The following is a 25479-nucleotide window of genomic DNA, read 5'->3' as shown; positions in this document are numbered from 1 at the left end:
GAGTACATGACATATATCTCAGTAACTCATCCCCCAAAGCAAAGAAAGTGAAGGTAAAGATAAACAACGGGGATTACATCAAACTAAAAAGCTTCTGTACAGCAAAAGAGACATTAGCCGAAACAAAGAGAGACCCTACTGACTGGGAAAAATTTTTTTCACTCTATACAACTGATAAGGGACTGATCACAAAGATCTACAAAGAACTCACACAACTCATCAAAAACAAAGGAAACAATCCAGTCAACGGGGGCGGGGAAAGGAGGGTTTGGGGTCAAAATAAGGGGGTTGCAATTGTATGGGGAATATAAAAATTTAAAAAAAAAAATGGAAAAAAAAAAAAGGGCAGAAGATCTAAAAAGACACTTCTCCAAAGAGGAAATGCAAACAGCCAACAGGCATATGAAAAAATGTTCAACATTCCTTATAATCAAGGAAATGCAAATCAAAACCACAATGAGATACCACCTTACACCAATAATAATGGTACATATCAATAAAACTAGCAACAACAAAAGTCAGCGAGGATGTGGTGAAAAAGGAACTCTCCTGCGTTGCTGGTGGGAGTGCAAACTGGTCCCACCACTATGGAAAGCTGTCTGGAGGTTGCTCAGTCTACTAAAAATGGAGCTACCATACGACCCAGCAATTCCACTTCCAGGGATCTACCCAAAAGACACAAAAACAATGATTCAAAAGAATACCTGTACCCCTATATTTATTGCAGTACTATTTATAATAGATAAAACCTGGAAGCAACCCAAATGCCCAAAAATAGATGACTGGATCAAGAAGATGTGGTATATATTTATGATGGAATACTATTCAACAATATAAAAAGATAACTCATGCCATTTACAGCAACATGGATGGAGCTAGAAGGAATTATGCTCAGTGAAATAAGTCAGAAAGAAAAAGGAAAATATTGGATGGTTTCACTTATCGGTGGAATATAGGGGAACCAAATAAGACATTAGGAGAAAAAATAATAATACAAAATACAACAAAACAAAACAAAAATAAACAGGTAATTATAAACCAGAGACATCTGCAGGGGAAGAGGAGGGAGAGGGATCGGAGGGAGGGAGGAGGGAGCATAGGGGACTGTGGTGATGGTGCATGGGTGAAATGGTGAAGGAAATTCTGTGGGGATTACACCTGAGGAGGGGATTAAAAAAAAAAGCAAACATTGTTTAAAAATGAACAATGAAAAAAAAAAAAAGAACAATGATGCAAATAAATAAATAAATAAAGATGACTTCCTGTCAACTGCAAAATTAAAAAATTTCAATACACATGAGACAAGTGAGATTGAGGTTAAGTGACTTACTTACACTATCTCAGTAGGAGGCAGGAGCAGATCTAGAAAAAGAACTCAAACCTCCTAACTCCCCAAACCAAGCTATATTGTAGGTCCAAGTGAAAACAAGTTTTAGAGAAAGGAATCAACATACATACCTCATGAACCACGGAGCCCAGGAGAAAATCTAGTCTCTGGCACAATTCTCCGAGGTTGGATAAGCTGCTGGCCCTATGAGCGCTGTCTGGCTCTCTGGCTCCCCTCAGGAAGGTGTGGATCAAAGGTTCTCGGTATTTTGAGACCATATCTCCTACAGAAAGGGGGAAGAAATCAAAATCTTCTACAATAAATTTGTTTCTTGAAGAAGGAATAATGTATGATCATGGTATAGTAGGGTGTTTGATACTTTTCAAAGTACTTGCATAACCATTAAAAATCATGCTGTGGAAGGTTATTTAATATCAAGAAAAATATTCATGATGTATAGTTTTATGAAAAAGCAAGCAGAACCTGATTTACTTTAAAAATCTGCATGTGGAAATAAAAGACTTGAAAGAGCTATTCCCCATAACATTAATATAGTAGTTATGTATCTCCAGATAGTCAGGTTATGGAAATAGATAAAACAATTTCAAGATAAATAAATGGACACACAAATATATGAAAATGTTATCTATTACAAATATATACATCAATAAATTTTCACAAACGCAACACACCTGTATTAGCTTAGGTGACACAAACAGCAAGTGTGGCCATATGTTACACCCATCATCAGCCCTGTATTTTCCTACACTATCACTCTACCTGCTCAGATCAAACTGAATGAGCTATCCATGGTGTTTTGGGTCCTTGTGAAAGAGAGCTATGATCACTCACTCATTTCAGAGATATTAACAAATCTACTATGTGCTAATAAGCCCAATACAGATTCTTGGGATATACCAGTGAACAAAAGAGACAAAGAGTCCTGCCTTCATAGAGCTTCCATTCTAGTATAAATTTTGTAGTATGTCAGAAGAGTAAGAAATGCCATGGAGCCAGGGGTGGATTAAAGCAGGGGGAGAGAAATAAATAAGGGAGAGGAGAAAGAAGTTTATTTTTTTTCTCTCCTCCCACTCCCCTCAAAGTCAGGAATACAAAGTTCTTTCCATACGATATAATAATAAGATGAAGGAATAATTTCTCTACAATGCTCCCAGTTTCTAATATACTACATGTAGACAAACATTTTTTAAAAGGTGGCTAGGGCTGGCTTCCTGGAGATGGTGATGTTTAAGCAAAGATTTGAGGTGATGTGATATCTAGTGGAAGAGGGACCAGTCAGTGTAAAACCTTGTGGAGGAACATGCCTGCTGTGTTTAAGGAACATGAAAGAAACTCATGAGGAGGCTAAGGGGTCATGGCAGGGATGGGATGGTACTGCAGGTCTTGCAGAGCCTTCTAGGCCACTGTCAGATTTTGAACTTTTTTTCTAAATAAAGTGAGAAGTTTTTGGAGGTTTTTGAGTAAAGGAGTATAAAAAGATCACTCTGGCTGTAGTGCTAAGAACACACTGTAGGGACAATGTGTGTGTCTAGTGAGGAGAGAGGGTACAAATTAGGAAGTGACTGCAGCAAGCTGCTTGGGAAAGGCTGGTGACTTAGTGAAAAAAGACTCCGCATGTATTTTGAAGATTAAGCCAACACGATTTCCTGATGACTCCAAGAATAACTTCAGGATTTTTGTTTTTGTGGTTAGAAGGATGAAGTTATTATCAACTGTGGTGGAATCTTTCCAAGTGTAGCAGGTTTGGGGTGGGAGGAAAGATCCGTGTTCAGTTGCAAAAACCAAGTACAAAACCCCACCTTTAGCCTTCCCCAGCCCCAGTGTTACATGATAACTGCAGCGACAACATGGTTTCTAATGGATTGATTGGCTTGTTGAAAGTTAACTATTTTTTTTTAAAGGTTTCTTTATTTATGCATACAAGAACTGGGGTATAGGCCAGAGGTTTGGGGTGGGGGAGGGAGGATTCACCAGAGACAGAATGGGGTGTAGAACAGACGTACTGACTGAAATACACTGCTGAGGGGAGCAGCGGCTGAGAAAGGAGAGGTCTGCTGCGCCATGTGGGTCACCTCCATGGTTGGGGATCGAAGTCGTGCTGCAGTAACTGCAGATTGCTTCATATCGCTGATGTCCAACCCCTTGCACCACCAGGGAGGCCCCAAAAGTTAACAATTTTAATTACCAAACTGAAACCCACATAGAAAAATCAACACCCTGGCCTGTCAGCCCTCACTCAAATGCTACTCCCGTTGTGAAACTTTTCTCCATGTCCTCAGTCTTAACTAGCTCCTTGAGAGTCCCACACTACCTTGTACTTAAATCACTTTGGCTTAAATCACATTTGTCACCAAGCCTTGATTCCCAAATGTCTTCAGCCTCCATCTGTTTCTCCACTAGGCTATCCATTTCTTGAGGGCAGAACTCTGTGGCATCTCTGTTCCCATCCGGTCTTAGTTGTATTTGCCTATACTAGGTACCCAATAAATGCTAATGTCCAATTAAATTCATCACTCTATTTGACGTTGTGATAGGCATCACACTAATGCTCTAGGAATACAAAATTGATAAAATATAACCTTTACCCTTTAAGAAGCCCAAGGTTTAGGGGAAGGGTATAAACAGATAAGTACCAACAATTATAGAACTGTGTGGTTAATGCCGTCATAGAGTCAAGCAGAGGTTGTTTATAGAGCATAATTTCACCGATCTCAGTCACTTGGAGGGGAGAGGAGGAAGAAGTTTGTTTGTTTGTTTTCTCTCCTCCCACCCCCCTCAAGGTCAGGAACACAAAGTTCTTTCCATACTATATAATAATAAGATGAAGGAATAATTTCTCTGCAATGCTCCCAGCTTCTAATATACTACATGCTGTCATCAAACTCACTCCCACCCAGTTATCATCAACATATATTGCAGAAAGTGAATCGATGGTGACTAAGGCACAGCCTGTTTCTGTTCATAGAAAAGAGAAGATTTTGTGCATACTTTTAGATCTGTATTGGCATTCTGTGTATCAGTCCTAGAGAGGGAGTCATACACACACTCACACACACACACACTCTCACACATGGACATCTGCTTAAAGACTTTACTATAAATATCAATTAATATGGAATTGGTTAAATCACCATACATATTATGGAATACTATGCAGTCACTAAAAGGAACATGACAGAATTATATGCACTAATAGAGAAAAGTCTCCTCAAGACACTGCTGAGGGAAATAAACTATCATTTCATTTACGTATTTCCATCAAGAGGAAAAGATATTTTTCTACATTTGTTGCAGTACTTTACCTTTTTGGTTAGGAAGGGGCTAGCTTGTTCTACAGTGTTAGATGGGGATCCACAGTTAAGAGAGCTGTGTTCTAGGTCTGGCCTGCTGATATCAGACTAGTAGTGTGACTCTGGGCAATTCATTTCACCTCTCTGGACCAAATGGAGATGAGCAAGTTAGACAACACAATCTTTCTGGCCCTTTCCAGTTATAAGAGTCTTCAAGTTGATGAATTACTTTTAGTTTAACCATCAAGGGAATGAAACTTAGAAGGCTGGGAAAGGAAGTAAAGGTACACATTCATGAGCCCTGGAGTGGGAGGTCATGGTAGTTAAAAGGAATGTAGGTCCCTTGTTGGGAAGAAGACACAGAGAAATGAAAGAAGTTTGGAAATCCATAAGGAGGGGAAATTACAGGTTGCAAGGGGTAACAGTAGATGACAAACAGATCTCCCTGGTGGTGCAAGGGGTTAAGCACTGCACTATGAAGCAGTCTGCAGCCTCTGCAACAAGAGTTCGATCCCTGGCCAGGAAGCAATCCACATGGCGAGGCAGACCTCTCCTAACTCACCCACTGCTCCCCTCAGCAGTGTATTTCAGCTGGTCTGCCTGCTCTGTTCCCCACTCTGTCTCTGGTGGATCCTCTCACCCCCCCACCCCCCACATCTCTGGCCTGTACCCCAGATCTTGCATGCATAAATAAATAAATCTTTAAAAAAAAAAGAGTAGATGACAAACAGATTAATGTTTATAAATGTAGGGATGTAAAGTTAAAAATGATAAAGGCATATTATATTATTTTATTAATTTATCAAATATTAATTATGTGCTATGTGTCAAGCACTGTGTCAGGCACTGGGACTTGAGTCATGAAACTAGAATTCCATTGTCAGATTCAAAGTTTAATGGAGGGAGGGAAAAAGGCTGACCAAGCAACCAAAATGGAGTGAGACAGACTCAAAGTGGTGAAAGAAAAAATACTTTTATGGATAATGTCCTTATCTGATTCCTATTTCTATTAATAAAAGCTCCGATATTCTTATTCACCTAGACTGAAAAGGCTGGTGTTCTTTTTTAAACTTCTTGTTACCTTTCAGTCAATCACCTCTTTTTTTTTTTTTTTTTTTTTGTGGGACCCTCGCGGGTGGCCAGGGATCGAACTGGCGCTGCAGAGGCTGCGGGCAGCCTCGCAACCCAGCGCTCAACTGCTGCACCACCAGGGGAAGCCCTCAATCACTTTATTTATTATTATTCTATCTCCTTTTACTTCCATATAGGATTTGCAGCAACTTCTAATAATTAATATTGAAACCATGTATCTTTGAAATAAATATCTTTTTAAAGTTCTATAGTAGGGGAGGGAGTGCAGGCATCCACAATGAAGTACAGTTATTACAAATGAATCCAAAATTTAGTTTAGCGATTCCTGGTTGTTACCAAGAAAAGGAAACAGAAGATAAAGTTCTCATTCCTAAGAGCCAAGAGGAGCCAGCGCAAGGGTCAGTATCCTGTCCCTGTCAGCTGACTATAGGTCCACTTGCTACCTTGTTTTCCAGGTATTAGACTGAAAGGACAGTCACACTCACTGCACCCACTCCGCATTTCTCCGGGTGCCTTGCCACCATGTTCTCTGCAACTGATGGTTCCAAGACCTCACACACAGCACCAAGATTTGTCACACTCTTGCTCAAACCTGGTCTTCTTGGGGAATTTCTACTTTCCCCATTTCCTTGGGGCGCTGCCAGCTTCTGACTAATCCTCCCCCTCCTAGCTTTACCAAACTTTAGGGCTGGTTTTTCAAAACTATACTGGACTCCAGTCCAGATTGGAGACCCAGCCTCACCAGGTTTTTGAAAAACAAAATGAATGTATACAGTCACAGAATATAGTATTCAGGCTGCAATGTACCTAGGTGAATTATTTTAAAATCCTACATAAAATGCTCTAAATCTGAGTTTTAGGGATCCCTATATGTCAAATTTTATTGTGTATATCTCATCGGCTTTTCCCATTCCTCCTGGCAAATAGCACTTCACTCTTCAAGTATCATCCCTCCTTTCTGCCCTACCCACCATGCATGTGATTCAGGCTAAGGTCTTCATTGCTCTAAATGAATCTTGTGGAATATTCCCTTGCCTTAACTGGTTTGGCATGGACATGTGACCCAATCTGGACAATGAAGTATAAAGGACAATCTGCTGGAAGAACCTAAGAAAATGATTTTGTCTGGCTGCGACCCCTTAGAGTTACCATAGTCAACCTAAAGCCACGAGGGACCAGAGGATGAGGCCAGTATGCTGAGGTTAGAGCAGAAATAGGAAAAGAATGAGTCCTGAATAATGTCATGGAATTGAAGAATTAACCTAGTCTTGCACAAATCATTCCTTATTGTTAGTCAGCTGACAATTTCTGTTACCTTCCACATTTTATTGATAACTGATATAACCTGAAAACTAGAATGTTCTTGAAAATTGTATAGCATTTCTATGTCAGTTCTATCAATAAAAACAAAACCAGGAAAGTTAGACTTGCCAAAACAAAGGAATTTAAGATAGCATTTGCTTTTAAAAAGGATTTTAAAAGTCGATCTTATAACATAGAAAAAGAAAAATAGTTAAAACCAATAATTTTTCTTTCTTCTAGTTACAATTTTAATTGCAGTGATAGCCTGGTATATAGTACAACTTATTATATATATTACATATATATATGTATATCTTTTTTATATACGTGTGTGTGTGTGTATTGAAACCGATTTGAACCCAAGTTTCCCAGATCCTAATCTACCTTTTTTTTTCTTTCTGAAAAATGTGACATATTCCCTAACAAGGGCAAACATTTATTACAATCCTGTTGTATCCTTAGAATATGCATATTATATGGCTTTACCAAAAAATGGTATTGATTTCTGAGTTTCCTCACCCCCATTTTCAGAAAGTACTCACCAGGGACTAGAATATTTAGATTGTGAGATACTCATGGCCCTGAAGTTAGAGACACCATCATCTTCTCCTCAGGTATTTTAAAATAGCTTCAAGGAAATAGACACAGGGAACAGCAAGCCCACTTTTAGGACTTACTCATGAAGATTCTAGTGGGTTTCACCTTCTTCAGCTCTCATGGTTTTTACTGGGTGCAATGATAATGACAGCACCTGGCTATTTGCATCTCTATTTTTCTCAGGAAATCAGCAATAATCAACCTTATTGAGAAGAAAACATCTGTGTGTTCAAGGAATAAAGGGAGGGATCTACATTTATGTCAACAAACTAGATAAAAATGAGTTACTTTCAGAAGGTAAAAAAATCAAAGAAAATAACAGTGAAAGGGAAAGCTGAAAAAAATATATAACCTGCCATGTAATGATTGCTTGTATCATTACTGTGAAGACTAAGTGTCCCCTGGATGTGCTGTGTTGGCATGTGGATTATGTCAAGCTAAAATCAAATCAAGGCCCAGCAGGTTAATGAGAAACTTTCACCATTTCCTTAACTACCTAGAAGAATATAAATAGGGGCTGTTGCCCAGAATCAGGGTTATTTCCAGAAATAACCTTTCTATCTGGACAATCTATCTATAAAACAGGCCAAACATCTAATTAAACATATCAGCTCCTTATCCTGTGATCACCTCTCTGTCATGTAAGTTCCCCTCCCTTTCCTTGAAATCCCAGGTTTCCACCCATGCCTTAGCTCAGGAGATATATATATATATATATATACACACACCTCATTTTACCTTTCTTCCTTGGACTGTTTATGTCCATATGGGACCCCCATTTGCATGAAATTGAATTTGTTTAATTTAACAACAATTTGGAAGCTGATATTAGACTTCAATAGGATTTTTGTTTTTGTTTGTCTCCCAAGACAAATAAATCCAGAGTGAAAGAAAAATATATCAAAGGCCCAAAGACACAGCTCTAACTTTAGAAAAGATTTTCTCTCTAAAATAAAGAAGCATGTTAAGGAGAATGTAGTTGGCTGGCTGTGTCAGTCCTTGATATCATTTAGGCTACAATTCAATTCTAAGAATAATTAAAAAACAATTGTCCTTATCTTACAAACCTTTGCAAAACCACAAATGCAGCTCTAGAGGCAATCTAAATCTTCATACTTATCTACAAAGTTCAGAGAGGTATTCTTAACAGAAGGCGGAAAAAGGCAAAAAATCTTTATTTTTCTTTTGTAAGCAGCTGCTATGGAAATTGTTGCCTGGCTGGGTGTAGTGCTTCTCTCTGATGACCTGGGCTGCCTTCTTCGTGGTTTTGGTAGAAATGTGGCAGGCCCCTCCCTTGCCCAGACTCTGATGCACAGCTTCCATGGAACTACTTGTTGAAGAGCCAATTGTGCTCCTATAAACTAATGAGTTTCTATATTGTTCATGATTATTGGTTAAAAGTTTAAACAAGTCATAAGATCAAACATAGTGTTTGCATGTTGTTTATGTGTCCCCATGTGTGTTATGCATGTAGATATGTCTGGATGGCATTGCCAAAAGTAGTTTTTAATTGGCTTAAAATTTAAGTGCTTAGGGGTCTCCCCTGGTGGCACAGTGGTTGAGCACTGGGCTGCGAAGCTGCCCGCAGCCTCTGCAGTGCCGGTTCGATCCCTGGCAGCCAGCGAGGGTTCCATATGACGTGATAGACCTCTCCTGTTGCACCCGCTGCTCCTCTCAGCAGTGTATAAAAAAAAAAAGAAAAAAAGAAAAAAATTTAAGTGCTTAGGGTCTCCCTGCTGGTGCGGGTGGTTGAGCGCTGCGCTGTGAAGCTGTCCGCAGCCTTTGCAGCGCTGGTTTGATCCAGCTGGCCAGCGAGGGTCCCACATGGCGCAGCAGACCTCTCCTGTCTCGCCCACTGCTCCCCTCAGCAGTGTATTTCGTCAGTCTGCCTGTTCTGTTCCCCTCTCTGGCTCTGGTGAATCCTCTCACCCTCCTGAGCATCTGACCTGTACCCCGGTTCTTATATAAATAAATCTTTAAAAAAAAATTAAGTGCTTAGACATAATCATCAAAACTGCATGGTATTGGAACAAGAACAGACACACAGACCAATGGAATCGAATAGAAAATCCAGAAATAAGCCCACAGATTTATGGTCAACTCATCTTTGACAAAGGAGCAAAGACTATGCATTGGAGCAAAGAAAGTCTGTTCAATAAATGGTGCTGGGAAAACTGGGTCGCTACATGCAAAAGAATGAAGCTTGACCACTACCTCACACCATACACAAAAATCAACTCAAAATGGATTAAAGAACTAGACATAAGACCTGAAACCATAAAATACATAGAAGGAAATATAGGCGAAACACTACGGGATTTGCACATCAAAGACATCTTTACAGACACATCACCCAAAGCAGTGATAGTGAAGACAAAGATAAACAGCTGGGACTACATCAAATTAAAGAGCTTCTGCACAGCAAAAGAGACAATAACAAAAACAAAGAGAAACCCCACCAACTGGGAGAACATTTTTGCACCCAACACTAATGATAAAGGACTGATCACAAAAATCTGCAAAGAGCTGATGAGACTCAGCAACAACAAAGAAAATAATCCAGTCAAAAAATGGGCAGAAGAGCTAAAAAGAAACTTCTCTGAAGAGGAAATGCAAATGGCCAACAGACATATGAAAAAATGTTCAACATCACTTGTAATCAGGGAAATGCAAATCAAAACTACCATGAGATACCATCTCACACCAGTGAGAATGGCACATATTAAAAAAACTAGCAACAACAAATGTTGGCGAGGGTGTGGAGAAAAAGGAACTCTTCTGCACTGTTGGTGGGAGTGCAAACTGGTCCAACCACTATGGAGAGCTGTGTGGAGATTTCTGGACCTACTAAACATAGAGCTTCCATATGATGCAGCAATTCCACTCCTAGGTATTTACCCAAAGGACACAGAAACATCAATTCCAAAGAGCACCTGCACCCCTATGTTTATAGCAGCACTGTTTACAATAGCTAAGCTTTGGAAACAATCCAAATGCCCAAAAATAGATGACTGGATCAAGAAGATGTGGTACATATATACCATGAAATATTACTCAGCATTCAAAAAAGATAAACACATGCAATTTGCAGCAACATGGATGGCGCTGGAAGGGATCATGCTCAGCGAAATAAGCCAAAAAGAAAAAGAAAAATACCGGATGGTCTCACTCATAGCAGGAATCTAGAGAACTTAAATAAGGGACCAGGAAAATCAATATAAGAAAGTGAAAATCAGGGCCTCCCTGGTGGCGCAGCGGTTGAGTGCTGGGTTGCGAAGCTGCGCGCAGCCTCTGCAGCGCCGGTTCGATCCCCGGCTGCTCCCAGGCCACCGGAGGAGGGTCCCACATGGCGCGCAGACCTCTCCTGCCGCCCGCTGCTCCCCTCAGCAGTGTACTTCGGTCCTCTGCCTGCTCTGCTCCCCGCTCTGGCTCTGGTGAATTCTCTCACCCTCCCACGCTTCTGACTGTACCCAGTGCATGTATAAACAAAACAAACAAACAAATAAAATAAACAAATAAAGCATGCCTCTAATAAAAAAATAAAAAAAAAAAAAAAAAGAAAGTGAAAATCAAAATCAACAGAAAACTATGAACCAGAGACACTTTTTGGGGGGTGGGGGGCGGGAGGGGAAGGATTGGGGTCAGAATGGGGCGTTTGCAATTGTATGGGGGAATATAAAAATAAAATTTATTATTTAAAAAAAAATTAAGTGCTTAGAAAAAAATTAAAATTCATAAAACTTTCAGATATTCATAGAAACTAACCCAATTATCTTTCAAGTTAACATGATCTGAGAGAATTTAGGCAAGTTTTCAGAGTTATTGACCATAATACAGACATGTAACCTAATTCTACCTCTGTTTATTAATAAATTCAGTTCATGTTGTCTGTGTTATAAAATGTGTAAACATGAAAAACAATAATGGGGCCTCCCCTGTGGCGCAGCGGTTGAGCGCTGGGTTGCGAAGCTGCCCACAGCCTCTGCGGCGACGGTTCGATCCCCGGCTGCTCCCCAGCCACCGGAGGAGGGTCCCACATGGTGCACAGACCTCTCCTGCCACCCGCTGCTCCCCTCAGCAGTGTACTTCGGTCCTTCTGCCTGCTCTGCTCCCCGCTCTGGCTCTGGTGAATTCTCTCACCCTCCCGCGCTTCTGACTGTACCCAGTGCTTGTAAAAACAAAACAAACAAACAAACAAACAAATAAATAAATAACATGCCTCTATTAAAAAAAAAAAAACAATAATGGCTGACTTTGTCTCATGAAGTTTTTGTGACTAGCATCAAGAGACAGGCCCCAAACAAGTTGTTTATGCAAAGCCCATGTCACCAAACCAAGATTTAATACATAATTAAGAGTCTCAAGTCCTCCCAGGAAAATAATCTTTTTTTTTTTACTTGTTCAAAATCAAATTTAATAAAAAGTAGGCAAGGTATGTCCTTATTACATATCCCATAACATTTTCCTTCAGGTTCATAAAAAGACTAATAGACACACTCCCTTTCTTATGCTTACCTCCCTATTCCTTCCTTAACGTTCATTGAGTTCTAAATATGTCCCAGCAACTTTCCAACACTCAGGAGACAGAAATGTATCAGTGCAGTACCCTATCTTTCTCCACAATTCTACCAGAATATCACTATTTAGGTAAAACCAGGAAAATAATCTTAACTAGATAGTCTGCAGTTTCCTGGTCAGATAAACCTGCCTAATAGACCCCAAGTAAACATAATTGTGGAAGCAAACTATTTGGACCAAGAGGTTCATGACCCATGGAGAGCTTCAGGAAAACAAACAGTCATGGACGTCCTTCACCATGGGAAGTCAACAGGACCTAAGGCAGAAATTTGTGAGACACGAGCTAAAATGCACATGATCATTGCTGATGTCATCTTGTATTTGGATCCAGAACCCACTTTGGAGGTGGCAAGAGAATTGGCTTTGGCATCATTTATAATTCTTTGGATTACGCAAAGAAAAATGAGCCCAGACATAGACTTGCAAGACATGGCCTGTGTAAGAAGAAAAGGCCCTCAAGAAGACAGAAAAAGAAGGCAAGAACTTGGAATGAAACTATCAGGTGGGGGGCTGGGGGAGACTGCAAAGGCCAGTGTTATTAGCACTAGCGTAAAGTGAGATGGAGATTGGGCAACGGAAGGAGAAAAGACAAACAGTGACTTTAGCTGTAATGGTTGTGCAGATTTTTCATGAGAGGATGAATAAATTAGAAACCTTTTTCAAAAGAGAGAAATATCAAGTGAGAAAGAAAATTCCACCTTTGGTCAAATCCTTACACCAACCTCTCAAAACTCCATTCTTAAGGTCTGAGGAGGTCCCTCTATTGGTTCTTTTCTCCTCTCTTCATCCTTTTTTTTTTTTTTTTTTTTTTTTTTTGGAGGGGAAGGGAAAAGGAATGATACATAGAAGTGAACACAGATAAAACCATACCTAACTACTACTTTCATCTGCCAATAGGAAGTAACAATGAAATAGTCTATCTTCACTTATAGCAGGAATATAGGGGAACCAAATAAGACATCAGTGTAAAAAAATAATAACAGTACAAAACACAACAAAGCAAAAATGGACAATTATAAATCAGAGACATCCTGCAGGGGAGGAGGAGGGAGAGGGATCAGAGGGAGGGAGGAGCATAGGGGGCTGTGGTGATGGTGCACGGGTACATTGGTGAAGGAAACTCTATGGGGACTACACCTGAGGGGGTGGGAGGAAGCAAATATTGTTGAAAAATGAACAATGATGTAAAAAATATAAAATTAATATAAAAAAATTTAAAAGTAAAAAAATGAACAATGATGTAAAAAATTAAAATAATAATAAGAAGAAGAAGAAGAAGAAGAAGAAGAAGAAGAAATGGTCTATCTTTCTGGTTAAGGTGCTACTGGGTAAACCAATTATATTTTCCAAAGATGGAAGACTGCTTACAGCCAGCACTCCTCTATAATCAGAAGTTTACATAAATTCTGAGTAATGTTTTAGTCCAATGTTTCTCAAAATTTCCAGTGCAACTTGATTATGTGGTTCCAGGCAATTCAGTTATCATTAAAATTGAAACACATCATTTTAAGAATTCTTCTAGAGAATTCACAGACCACTGAAATATACCAGAATTTAATCTCCAGACTTCAGTTTTTGAGAAATGCCATCCATATATTATGTGCAAGGGACATGTAGTACACTACATGTAGTACACTACATGTACTATGGGGCACTTGAGATTTAGAGGCAAATGAGATTTTGTCTTTATTTTTAGGAAGCTCGAGGTATCAAGTGACATGAGAGCAACAGGGCGGGTGTTACTGATTCTTTGTAGAGGAGGTGGAATATAAACCAAATCTTGAAGGAGGATGAGAATTTTCATAGGTACACAAAGAAGTGTCCTTCAGGTAGATGGAACTACCAGCAGAGATATGGGGGTGTATATCAGCAGCAATGTGAGGGCATGGCAGTGGTGAAGGAGAGAAAAATAGATGACATATTCAGAAAGGAAATGGCAGCTACACCAGCTGACTATAACTACACAGTAAATATGATCAGAAATATCCAGGTTTTCAAATCACAGAGGGCATAAATTTAGGCATTTGAACAATAGAAATCTGATAATGCCTTAAAAATAAAAAGATTTTATTTTTAGAGACGTTTCAGGCGCACAGCAAGTTGAGCAGATGGTCTAAATATTTCCCGTATATCTCTTACTCCCTTCCTGCCCTGACCATGGTACCACTATCATGCCCCTGAGTCATACATATTTGTTTCAATTGAAGAACTTGCACGGACAAGTCATTATCATCCAAAGTTCATAGTTTACATTAGGGTTCACTCTGGTGTTGTACAGTCTACGGGTTGACAAAAGTTGACGGACACAGAGCCTCCAAAATAGCACAGGGTGGCTTCACTGCCCCATGTGCTCTCCCTATTCACCCTTGTTTCCCTATAATCCCTGGCTACTACTGATTTTCTTACTGTCTCCACAGTTTTGCCTTTTCCAAAATGTCATGTAACTGGAATCAAACACTATGTAAACCTTTTCAGATTGGCCACTTTAATTTAGTAATATGTATTTAAGGCTTCTCTGTGTCTTTTCATGGCTTGATAACTCATCTGTGCTGACAAAGTTCCATCTCCCTGGAACACACTTCCTCTTGTACCTAAGAAAATCCTCACCATCTGTTAAGAATTGGTTTAGATGCCACTTCTCATTCCAAAGTGGCCATACCATTTTGTACTCCCACCAGCAATGAATGAGAGACTTCCTGTTACCTCACATCCTTGCTAACATTTGGTTTTGGCAGTGTTTTGGATTTTGGCCATTTAACAGATATGCAGTGGTAGCTTGTTGACTAATTTGCATTCTCTTGTTGACATATGACATGGAGCACCTTTTCATTTGCCATCCGTACATGTTCTTTGATGTGTTTTAGTGAGATATCTGATAAGGTCTTTGGCCAATTTTTTATTTAGGTTGTTTGTTTCCTTATTGTTGAGCTGTAAGAGTGTGCTGCATATTTTGGATAGCAGTCCTTTATCAGATAGGTCCTTTGCAAATATTTTCTCTGTCTGTGGCTTGTCTTCTTATTCTCTTGAGAATGTCTCTTGTTGAGCATAAGTTTTTAATTTTAATTAAGTCCAGTTATTGTTTCTTTCATCAGTGTTGTATCTAAAAGGCCATCACCACACCCAAGGTCATCTAGGTTTTCTATTATGTTATCATTTAGGAGTTTCATACTTTTATGTTTTATATTTAGGCTTATGATCCATTTTTGAGTTAGTTTTTGTGAAAGGTATAAGGTCATTGTATAGATTCTTTTTTTTTTTCTTTTGCATATACATGTCAGTTTTTCCAGTATTTCGTTCAAAAGACTGATAATGCTCTTTTTTTTTTTTTTTTTTTTTTTTTTAAGCAAAAGAGAGGCTTAACTGGACACATATCCTTGGGTTTGGTGAATCTGAATTTATATGTATGGTCAATGAGGACAGAATTCTTTATTCTAAGATCTAGAATCAGGTTTGCATTGAAGTGATTAATCTCCAGTTTGATCATTTCTAGTTCAATGCCTTTAACACACTCTTACTCTGTTAACAGGCAGTCGAAGAGCATGATGACCATTTCAAAATCAACTTTTTTCCCCAAGTGAATGATGGTTCAAAGGGTACTGGGAATTCTCTGTGTAATAACAGAAGGTAAAAGAAAAAGATGTACAGAGTGGTTGAAAACGTCCTACATTCCTTGGTAAGAGAAAGTCTTTTAATATGATATGACAGAAGAATGAGGTCATAACAGCAAAGTTACTAGTGATCACTAGATCTCTGTGATCTCACTAGCTCGGAAGTGCTAATGCCCACTTTATTCTCTCTCTCTCTCTCCCTCTTTAAAGATTTGCTTATTTATGCATTCAAGAATTGGGGGGTAGGCCAGAGGTGCAGGGGTGGGATGAGAGGCTCCACCAGAGACAGAGTGGGGAGCAGAACAGGATAATCTACTGAAATACACTGCTGAGGGGAGAAGCAGGAGAGACAGGAGAGGTCTGCTGCACCATGTGGTTTAACTCCCTGGCCAGGGATTGGTACTGCAGTGGCTGGGGCCTTTAACCTCTGCACCACCAGGGAAGCCCACTCTATTCTCTTTAGAGCATAACACTAATTTGTTCCAGTTCAAGCAAGTGATGTCTCATATAATTTACCTTTCAGTTCTTGCTAACCAAGTGTGAAACTAAGTATTGAAGCAAATAATACTCTGAAAATGAAATTAAGAAAACATTTCAATTCATATTTTCAACAAGAATAAAATGCCTAGGAATAATTTTAACAAAAGAAGTAGAACACCTGTATTCTGAAATTACACAAAAAAGTTGAAATAAATTAAAGAAGACCTAAACCTAAATAAACATAAAGATACAACAGGCTTGTGGACTGGCAGGTGCAATATTGTATGATGGCAATGCTGCCAAAATCTATCATCAGATACAATGGAACCCCTCCTAAAGTCCCAGACACCTTTTTCTGTTGTTGCAAAAACTGGAATGCTGATTCTAAAATTTGCATTAGCATGCAAGGAATAAAGAACAGCCAAACTTGAAAAAAGTAAAAGGACTCATATTCTGATTATAACACTTACTACAAAGCTAAAATAATCAAGCTAGCATAGTACTAGCTTAAGGACATATCTATAGTTCAATGGGATAAACTGAGAATAGGAAATAAATTCGTATTTATGATCAGCTGATTTTTAATAAGAATTCCAAGATAGCTCAACAGAGGAGAAACAGTTTTTCAACAAATGGTGCAAGGATAACTGTATATCCACATGCAAAGGAATGAGCTTGACTCCCTTCCTCATACCATATATAAGTTACTTCAAATCATCATAGATTTAAATGTAAGAGCTAAAAATACTTTCATTGTTTCAGTTTTTTCTTTAAAAAAAAAATACTAGTGTAATTTAAAAGTCTCACTGAAACATTGAAGATTTAGACACACAGAGGTCCTTACGCAAAGGTCCAATATCCCACTTCTAGTTATGGCTGTATCAACCCACATTATCCTGGGGATACACAAGCCCTCTGGTCAATATTTTAAAATACTGTGTTACAGCATTTTAGTATATACAATTTTAAATCTCTTCTGTTCTTTATTTCATTTCCTCTAATAGAGCAGACTCAAGTGGAGATGGAGAATTAGTCTTTCTCTGCATATCTCTGAATCTTAATCTTATCTTTCTAGGCTCCTAGATGGCAATTACACTATTATTTATCTATTTTTTTTTAATGGAGAAAATTAACATAGGGGAAAAGGGAGTCTTTAAATCCCCTTTGTAAACTATTGAGTTGAAATATGTATTTCCTTTCTACAAGAAGGTACTTTCTATACTTGCAGTTTTGATATTATGGGAAGAAAAAAGAGTAAAGGTATAAAATCATCAAAGAGGGCCTCCCCTGGTGGCGCAGTGGTTGAGTGCTGGGCTGTGAGGCTGCCCGCAGCCTCTGCAGTGCTGGTTCGAACCCTGGCCGCCGGCGAGGGTCCCCCATGGCGTGCAGACCTCTCCTGGCACACCCACTGCTCCCCTCAGCAGTGTATTTTGTCAGTCTGCCTGTTCTGTTCCCCGCTCTGGCTCTGGTGAATTCTCTCACCCTCCTGCACTTCTGACTGTATCCAGTGCTTGTATAAATAAACAAATAAATAAATCTTTAAAATCATCAAAGAATACAATATCATACAACACACACTTGACTTCACTCCAACAGTCACTGAAAAAGGGCATCCCAAGCAACTACTCTTCCTCCATCTTGGATTCCATTTATTTGAGAACTAAAGTGAATAGATCTCAAGAGGTAACACCATGGAGAGTCACATGCTCTCACAGAAATATTTTTGCTGGTCCAGTCAAGGAGGAATTAAGAGGTAATCTACAGATCTGACTCTGTTCATCTACCTGGTATCTATTATGAATGAACAGTATCTTCATTTTTCCTGCACTTTGGGGCCTAGAACTATCAATACTATACTATTGAAAGAAAAACAGAGAAAGAATTACTGGTTTCTTGTAATAGTTCACGGACACAATTTATTGTCATGTATGGAACCAGAGTCAGCAGAGATTATAATTTCTGTCAAGTTCAGAGGAAATTAAATTGACATGGCAGATTCTGACAAGTGGGATTTCCTCTCCAAAGCCATTTAGAGAACTAAATAATTTAAAGGCAATTAATTTTTGATGAAATCCATCTTTAAAAAATTCATAGGTAAATTTTAAACTATTAACAACATCTACTTTTTAGCCATGAACTTCCCTTGTAGCTCTGGGGAAATAATTTCTTTTCAGATTTCAGTTTCCCTTCTCCACAAAGCCATTTGTAAACAAGGGAGAGATTTTAGTTAAGACAAAATACACCACTACAGAACAACCCAGACAGAAAATGCTGTGGGGTAAAACAATGCTGTGTGCACATGTAATTCTCTTTGTCTGCAAAGCACTTTGTTTGAGCCTGACAAGAATTTAAGGTAGGGAGAAAAAATACTAACTGTATTATATGTGAGGAAAGAAAAACCCTAAAGAGGGCCTCCCTGGTGGTACAGGGGCTAAAGACTCAGTGCTATGAAGCTATGGCAGCCACTGCAGCATGAGTTTGATCCCAGGGTAGGGAACTAACGCACATGGTGCAGCAGACCTCTCCTGACTCTCCCACTGCTCCCCTCAGCAATGTATTTCAGTGACTCTGTCTGTTCTGTTCTCCACTCTGTCTCTGAATTCTCTCATCTTCCCGCACCTCTGGCCTACACCTCAGTTCTTGTATGCATAAATAAAATAAATCCTAAAAAAAGATAAACCCAAAAGAAGCCTATCCCTACACACACAGGTACTGAAAGACACACAGATTCTCTGACCAGGTTCTTGTCTGCCAGGCAGAGGGCTATTTCTCTTGCCCTCAGAGGACATTTACTTGGCTATTGACATGAACAGGAACTTCCTCTCTAAAACAAAGGATACAGAGGTAGCCAACTGATTCCTCCACATCTTTGACATTGCAAGGTCCTTGCAATTTTTCATCTTTCTCTGTTTAACCTCGTAAGGCATGGGTGGAAGAGAAGCCAGGAACTTTATGTCTTAAAACAGTACATAAGCCACAGACATAATAGGACTAAGTTTCTCTGCTCCATGGATAAACACTCAGAATTGTCTCTAATTGTCTTCTGTAAGGGCTGGAATCCTATTCTAGAAGGAAAAAAATTCCCCTCTTCTTCACCACTTTCAAGAAAGGAAAGAATGGAACACTTCCAATTTTCTAACAGTAGGAGATGACTGATAAATGGCTGTGTGAAAGCTGTGAACTCCCTACCTGGATAAGGATATTGGGGCAGAGTGTGGTGCTGGAGCCAAGGCCATCTTTTGGTCTTGATGGGGCTTGCCATGGAGGAAGGTCGCAATATTCACTGGGCAAAAATGCTAGGTAGTCCCTGCAGATTCCCCCTACTTGTGTCTACATGTCAGGACCCACACTTCTCCCAAAGGCTAACTGCTGATCCACCGCTTTGGGTTTTTCATTCATACTGTTATCCCTTTTAAGGCAATGTAACCAAGAGGTGACCCTGAGTTGTGAGGAGGTTAGCAAAGATTTCACGGGCTCTTAGCTTTCACTATCCTGCTTCTACTTTCATTGTACTTCATCAAACAAACTACAGGAGCAGGGGTGATTCAGATGCAATTGTGTGCAGCTAGACTTTGACAGGCTTAGAATGGAACCATGGAAGATCCCTGTGGGACAAGAATAAATAAAAGCAAACTTGTTAGTGAGGCTATTGTTGCAAGTAACCTACCAGATATGTTTTAAAGAGACTGAAAAAAAATTTGAAAAAGTAAACAAAAGCCAGTCACAGAAATAAGAGACTTTCTGTTTTTTTGTTTTGTTTTGTTTTGTTTTTCTATTAGCAAACTATATTGCCTCAGAGTCCATTTAATGGCTGGAACCTTGTTTCTTTTTTACTAAATAGCCTCCTCATCAGAAATGCAATCACCCCGGGGCCTCCCCAGGGCGCAGTGGTTGAGCGCTGGGTTGCTGGGTTGCGAAGCTGCCCCCAGCCTCTGCAGCTAGTTTGATCCCCAGCCCCCGGGGGGAGGGTCCCAAATGGCGCGCAGTGGTTGAGCGCTGGGTTGCGAAGCTGCCCCCAGCCTCTGCAGCTAGTTTGATCCCCAGCCCCTGGGGGGAGGGTCCCACATGGCGCGCAGACCTCTCCTGACGCCTGCTGCTCCCCTCAGCAGTGTGTTTCATCAGTCTGCCTGCTCTGCTCTCCACTCTGACTCTGGTGAATTCTCTCACCCTCCCGAATTCTGACTGTACCCAGTGCTTGAATAAAATAAATAAATCTTAAAAAAAAAAAAAAGAAAGAAAGAAATACAATCACCCAAGAAAAGCAGCACACTAGGAGGCTGCCATCCATCCTTTGGTAAATATTAATATACCTTCTACCTCCTTTTTACAAGTTGGGAAGAAATGAGAAAGATTTACAGGTAAGATAATTTCTGGAATTTGATTGCCTTTCAATGAATGGTCATGCCTAGGGAAGGACCTGGAGAGAGAAGTGGTAAATAGGAGGGGAGAAGAATAAAAGACATAAACCAGGGAACACTGAAAGGAGAGGTAGAGACCCTACTTGACACTTCAACTTACAAAAAGATATTTTCTTTCCAGCTTGCAAATAACAGTCATGTGCAAATAACAAACATAGATAAGTATCTTTTAGACAACGTAAAACAATGGGCAGGAAATGCCTTGTATCAGTGGAGTTTTGGCAAGTCAGTGAACTAAAGTGAATACGTAAATAGTTCAAAAGAGAGAATAAGACTGCTATAGTTATGTATTAACTAGTTACTCCTTCCATCAACAGCTCATTGAAATCCAAGGCTGGTTAAATTGGTGTACAAACTTTCAGTTTACACAAAGACACCCTACCAGGAAAGGTTTACTTTCTCCCAGTTTGTTACTTCTAGACAACTGGATTAGTCCTCCTGAAAACAATAGCTTGAGACAGTAACAGACTTCAGGAATATGGTGGAATTTTCATGAAATGCAATCAACAAAGTAAAACTCAAAAAATGATCGCAAGAAAGGAAAAGTTCCAGGTTTATGGCAAGTTATTTTAAAAGATGAAAAACTAGATATTTTAAATAAATGAGACTCTCTTTACAATTTTGTAATGAAGAAAGTAGTAATTAATTTAATTTGCGACATAAATGTTCAAACTCGTTAAAGCACGCCCAAGATTAAGTTAGTCTCATAATATTGACAAGCACAAAATCTCAGGCCTGAGAGTATAACTTCATGTTAAAATTTTTTTTTTTTTAAAAGATTTATTTGGGCCTCCCCGGTGGCGCAGCGGTTGAGCGCTGGGTTGCGGAGCTGCCGGCAACCTCTGCGGTGCCGGTTCGATCCCCGGCTGCTCCCCGGCCACCGGAGGAGGGTCCCACATGGCGCCCGCTGCTCCCCTCAGCAGTGTACTTCGGTCCTTCTGCCTGCTCTGCTCCCCGCTCTGGCTCTGGTGAATTCTCTCGCCCTCCCACGCTTCCGACTGTATCCAGTGCATGTATAAACAAGAACGAACAAACAAATAAATAAATAAAAACATGCCTTTATTAAAAAAAAAATAAAGATTTATTTAATTTATACAAGAACCGGGGTACAGGCCAGATGCACGGGAGGGTGAGAGGATTCACCAGAGATAGAGCGGGGAACAGAACCGGCAGACTGATGAAATACCTGCTGAGAGGAACAGCAGGTGCAACAGGAGAGGTCTGCCGCGCTATGTGGGACCCTCGCCGGTCGGTCGGCTGGGATCGAATCGGTGCTGCAGGCTGCGGACAGCTTCACAGCACTGTGCTCAACTTCCTGCGCCACCAGGGGAGGCCCTCATGTTAAAATTATTAACAAAATATTCCTCCAGTGCTATGAAGTCAGTATCTACCACATCAAGTCGAGCAATGAGGAAAATTAGTATAATTTTTTCTAAAGAGAATATTATATTTCTATTAGATTGTTGGCTTTTTCTCTTGCAAGTTCATTAAGTCAAAATGAATTTAAGAATCCATTTCAAAATCTGCAGAGAAAACTGTTTCATTGTCCTGTGCCATTCCCCATACACACTGAAGAATTAAAATTAATACTTTAATTGACTGTAAATTGGAATAGTGCATGAGATAAGACAAAATTATGAAGACACTGAAAATAAAAATAATAGCGGAATAGAAAATTGAAACATTTAAGTATAATTATGTTACCATTACAGAAAGGACCCTTTGCCAGTGATTTCCTCTATCTCCTGAGATACAGTCTTCAGCTGCTGGTTTTCAGAAATCCAAAGAAACTCAGTTGAAAAGCAGGAGATGAAAGGCTATTGTAAAATATTGTGATTTATAAGAAATATATATTTGGTCATTCAGATGACCATAGTTCCTGTTCTCTGTCCATAGTTCCTGGACTACAGCTCCTAAAACCCTTGGAATTTCCCAAGTGATGAGAATGACAAAGTTGTCTTTTGTTAGGTTAACGAGGCCACTCACTCCAGAAAGCACCTAGGATGGGGTGGGTTGCCAGGAGAACTGTGGGATTAGAGGGTTGACACTTTCAGTCTCACCCCCAGGAGGACCTCCAGGAAGGGGAGAGGTTGAGTTTGAGGTTGAATCAGTTGTCAATGGTCAATAATTTAATCAATAATTTCATCGATCACTCTGTAAGTGAAGCTTCCATTAAAAACTGAAAAGGAGTTCAGAAAGCTTCTGGACAGGTGACCATGTAGCAATATGGAGAAGGTGGAGCACATGTAAGGTGTAAAGGCAGGACATGGGCACAGTGCAGGTTTTCTGATCCCATGCAGACCAGGTAAAGGAGGAGTCAGAGTCCTCAGTAGTTTTGCAGGTTTTTTATTTGGGGTTCACCAGGTATATGGCAGGCAGGGGTGCTGGCTGGGGGACTGGGAGACTGGCAGGCCTCCCAGCCCCCAGCAAGTCTTCACTCTATCTGGGCTCTCTAGCGTTCGTTCTGCTGCTTCTCGGCTTCTCTTTCGATTTCTGCTTCGGCTTCTACTGCTGTTGCTGGCATCCCCGTGACGCTGCCCTTAAAAGCACAGTCTTAGCTCAGCTGAATCCCATCTACCTATGCCCACATCCTATTCCAGGTGCCCGCCATCAGGCATGCATTCAGGACAAGGATCCATCATCTATCCTGATGGCGGAAGGGCAGAAAAGCCTGATATTTTCTTTACCCTACATAAGGGTAGAGAAACTGTGCCTCTTCTCACATACCTTGCCCTATGCGTCCCTTCTGTCTGGCTTTTTCTGATTTACATCCTTTTGTGACAAAATGGTGATCTAGTAAGTAAAATGTTTCTCTGAGTTCTGCTCTAAACAAATTAATCCTCTGTGAGGAGGGGGTCCTGTGAACCTCTGATTTATAGCCATTCAGTCAGAAGTACAGAAAATAATCTGGGCTTGTGACTGGCGTCTGAAGTTGGGGCAGGGGTAAAGGTGGTCTTGTGGGACTGAACCCTTAATTTGTGGACCCTGATGCTATCTCAGGTGGTCAGTGTCGAAGTGAGTTGAACTGTAGGACACACAGCTGGTGTCAAGAGAATTGCTTGTTGTATGGGTAGAGATGGCTCCCCTCACACACATTAGAAATTGATATCAGGGGCCTCCTTGGTGGTGCAAGTGTTAAAGACACAATGCTATCAAGCTATCACCAGCCACTGCAACACAAGTTTGATCCCTGGCCAGGGAGCTGACCCATGTGGCATAGCAGACCTCTCCTGACACACCCGCTACTCCCCTCAGCAGTATATTTCAGTAGATCTGCCTGTTTTGCTCCCACTCTGTCTCTGGTGAATCCTCTCACCACCACCACCACCACCACCACCCCCCAGACACACACACCTCTGGCCTCCACCCAGTTCTTGTATTATAAATAAATCTTTTTTTAAAAAAGAAATTGGGGGTCTCCCCAGTGGCGCAGCGGTTGAGTGCTGGGCTGCAAAGCTGCCCGCAGCCTCTGCAGCGCCAATTCGATCCCCGGCCTCTGGGCGAGGGTCCCACAGGGCGCGCAGACCTCTCCTGTCGCGCCCGCTGCTCCCCTCAGCAGTGTCCTCCGTCTGTCTGCCTGTTCTGTTCCCCGCTCAGGCTCTGCTGAATTCTCTCATCCTCCCGCGCTTCTGACTGTACCCACTGCTTATATAAATAAATAATCTTTAAAAAAAGAGAAAAAAAAAAGAAATTGGGGCCTCCCCGGTGGCACAGCAGTTGAGCGCTGGGCTGCGAAGCTCTGCAGCGCCGGTTCGATCACTGGCTGCCGGGCGAGGGTCCCACAGGGCGCACAGACCTCTCCTGCCACCCGCTGCTCCCCTCAGCGGTGTACTTCATCACTCTGCCTGTTCTGTTCTCCTCTCTGGCTCTGGTGAATTCTCTCACCCTCCCGCGCTTCTGACTGTACCCAGTGCTTATATAAATAAATCTTAAATAAATAAATAAATAAATAAATAAATAAATAAATAAATAAATAAAAGATAATACAAAGGCATCATATAAAAAAATTTAAAAATAAAGAAGAAATTGGTATCAGAATCCCTTTGACAGTTAAAGAAACATATATGTATTTGGGCAGTGATTACCTTAGAATAGGGATCAGCAGACTTTTTTTGTAGAGTCAAACAGTAAATACACTTGGCTTTGAGAGCCATACAATTTCTGTTATAACTACACAACTTTCTCGCTGTAGTGCAAAAGCAGCCTAAGAAAATGTGTAAACAAATAAGCGTGACTGTTTTAATAAAACTTCACTTAATGGAAACTGAATTATGCCGTTCATATAATTTTCACATGTCACAAAAGATTATATATATTTTTTGCTTTCTCCCCCTCACCGCCCATCTAAAAATGTGAAAAGCTGTTCTTAGCTTACAGGCTGTGCAAAAACAGGTGGCAGGCCAGATTTGGCCTAAGGGCTGTAGTTTGTTACCCCTGCCATCTTCTGACATGAAAATCCCATGATGTTTTTATTGCAGAAATTAATTCCCTGTTGCCCCTGCAGTCACCAACATGCATTCATGACAAATCAGGCAGCTGATTTTTTAATTTCACAGTATAATTTGGTTTTGACAGCCTCTTATCAATTAAAAGAAAAAAACTGATTAAAGCAAACAACCATTTATTTGTTACGGTTGTAATTAAGGGAATGATCTCTGTAATCAGAAAGATCTGACTATGAGTTGCTGGACCAGAACCAGCTAGCAATATGACCCTGGGGAAGTCAATAACTTCTCTACCCCACTGTCTTTCCTACAAAATGGTAA

The 25479-nt window shown here is 40.3% G+C and overlaps 1 protein-coding gene across 1 annotated transcript in view; it reads right to left on the bottom strand.

Moving 5' to 3' along the window:
- TANGO6 (transport and golgi organization 6 homolog) overlaps positions 1 to 25479 on the bottom strand; it is a gene marked incomplete at its 3' end in the record, with an annotated part of 156747 nt that overhangs the window by 36733 nt on the left and 94535 nt on the right. The window contains exon 16 of the mRNA XM_084257623.1: positions 1459 to 1610. Within this exon, the coding sequence (XP_084113749.1) occupies positions 1459 to 1610 (152 nt within the window). The remainder of the gene's footprint in view (positions 1 to 1458; positions 1611 to 25479) is intronic.

The sequence above is a fragment of the Talpa europaea genome (assembly GCF_964194135.1).
Source record: "Talpa europaea genome assembly, chromosome: 16".
Taxonomy (NCBI): Eukaryota; Metazoa; Chordata; class Mammalia; order Eulipotyphla; family Talpidae; genus Talpa; species Talpa europaea.
Note: the sequence above shows the minus strand (reverse complement) of the source record. Positions and strands in the feature narration are given on the sequence as shown.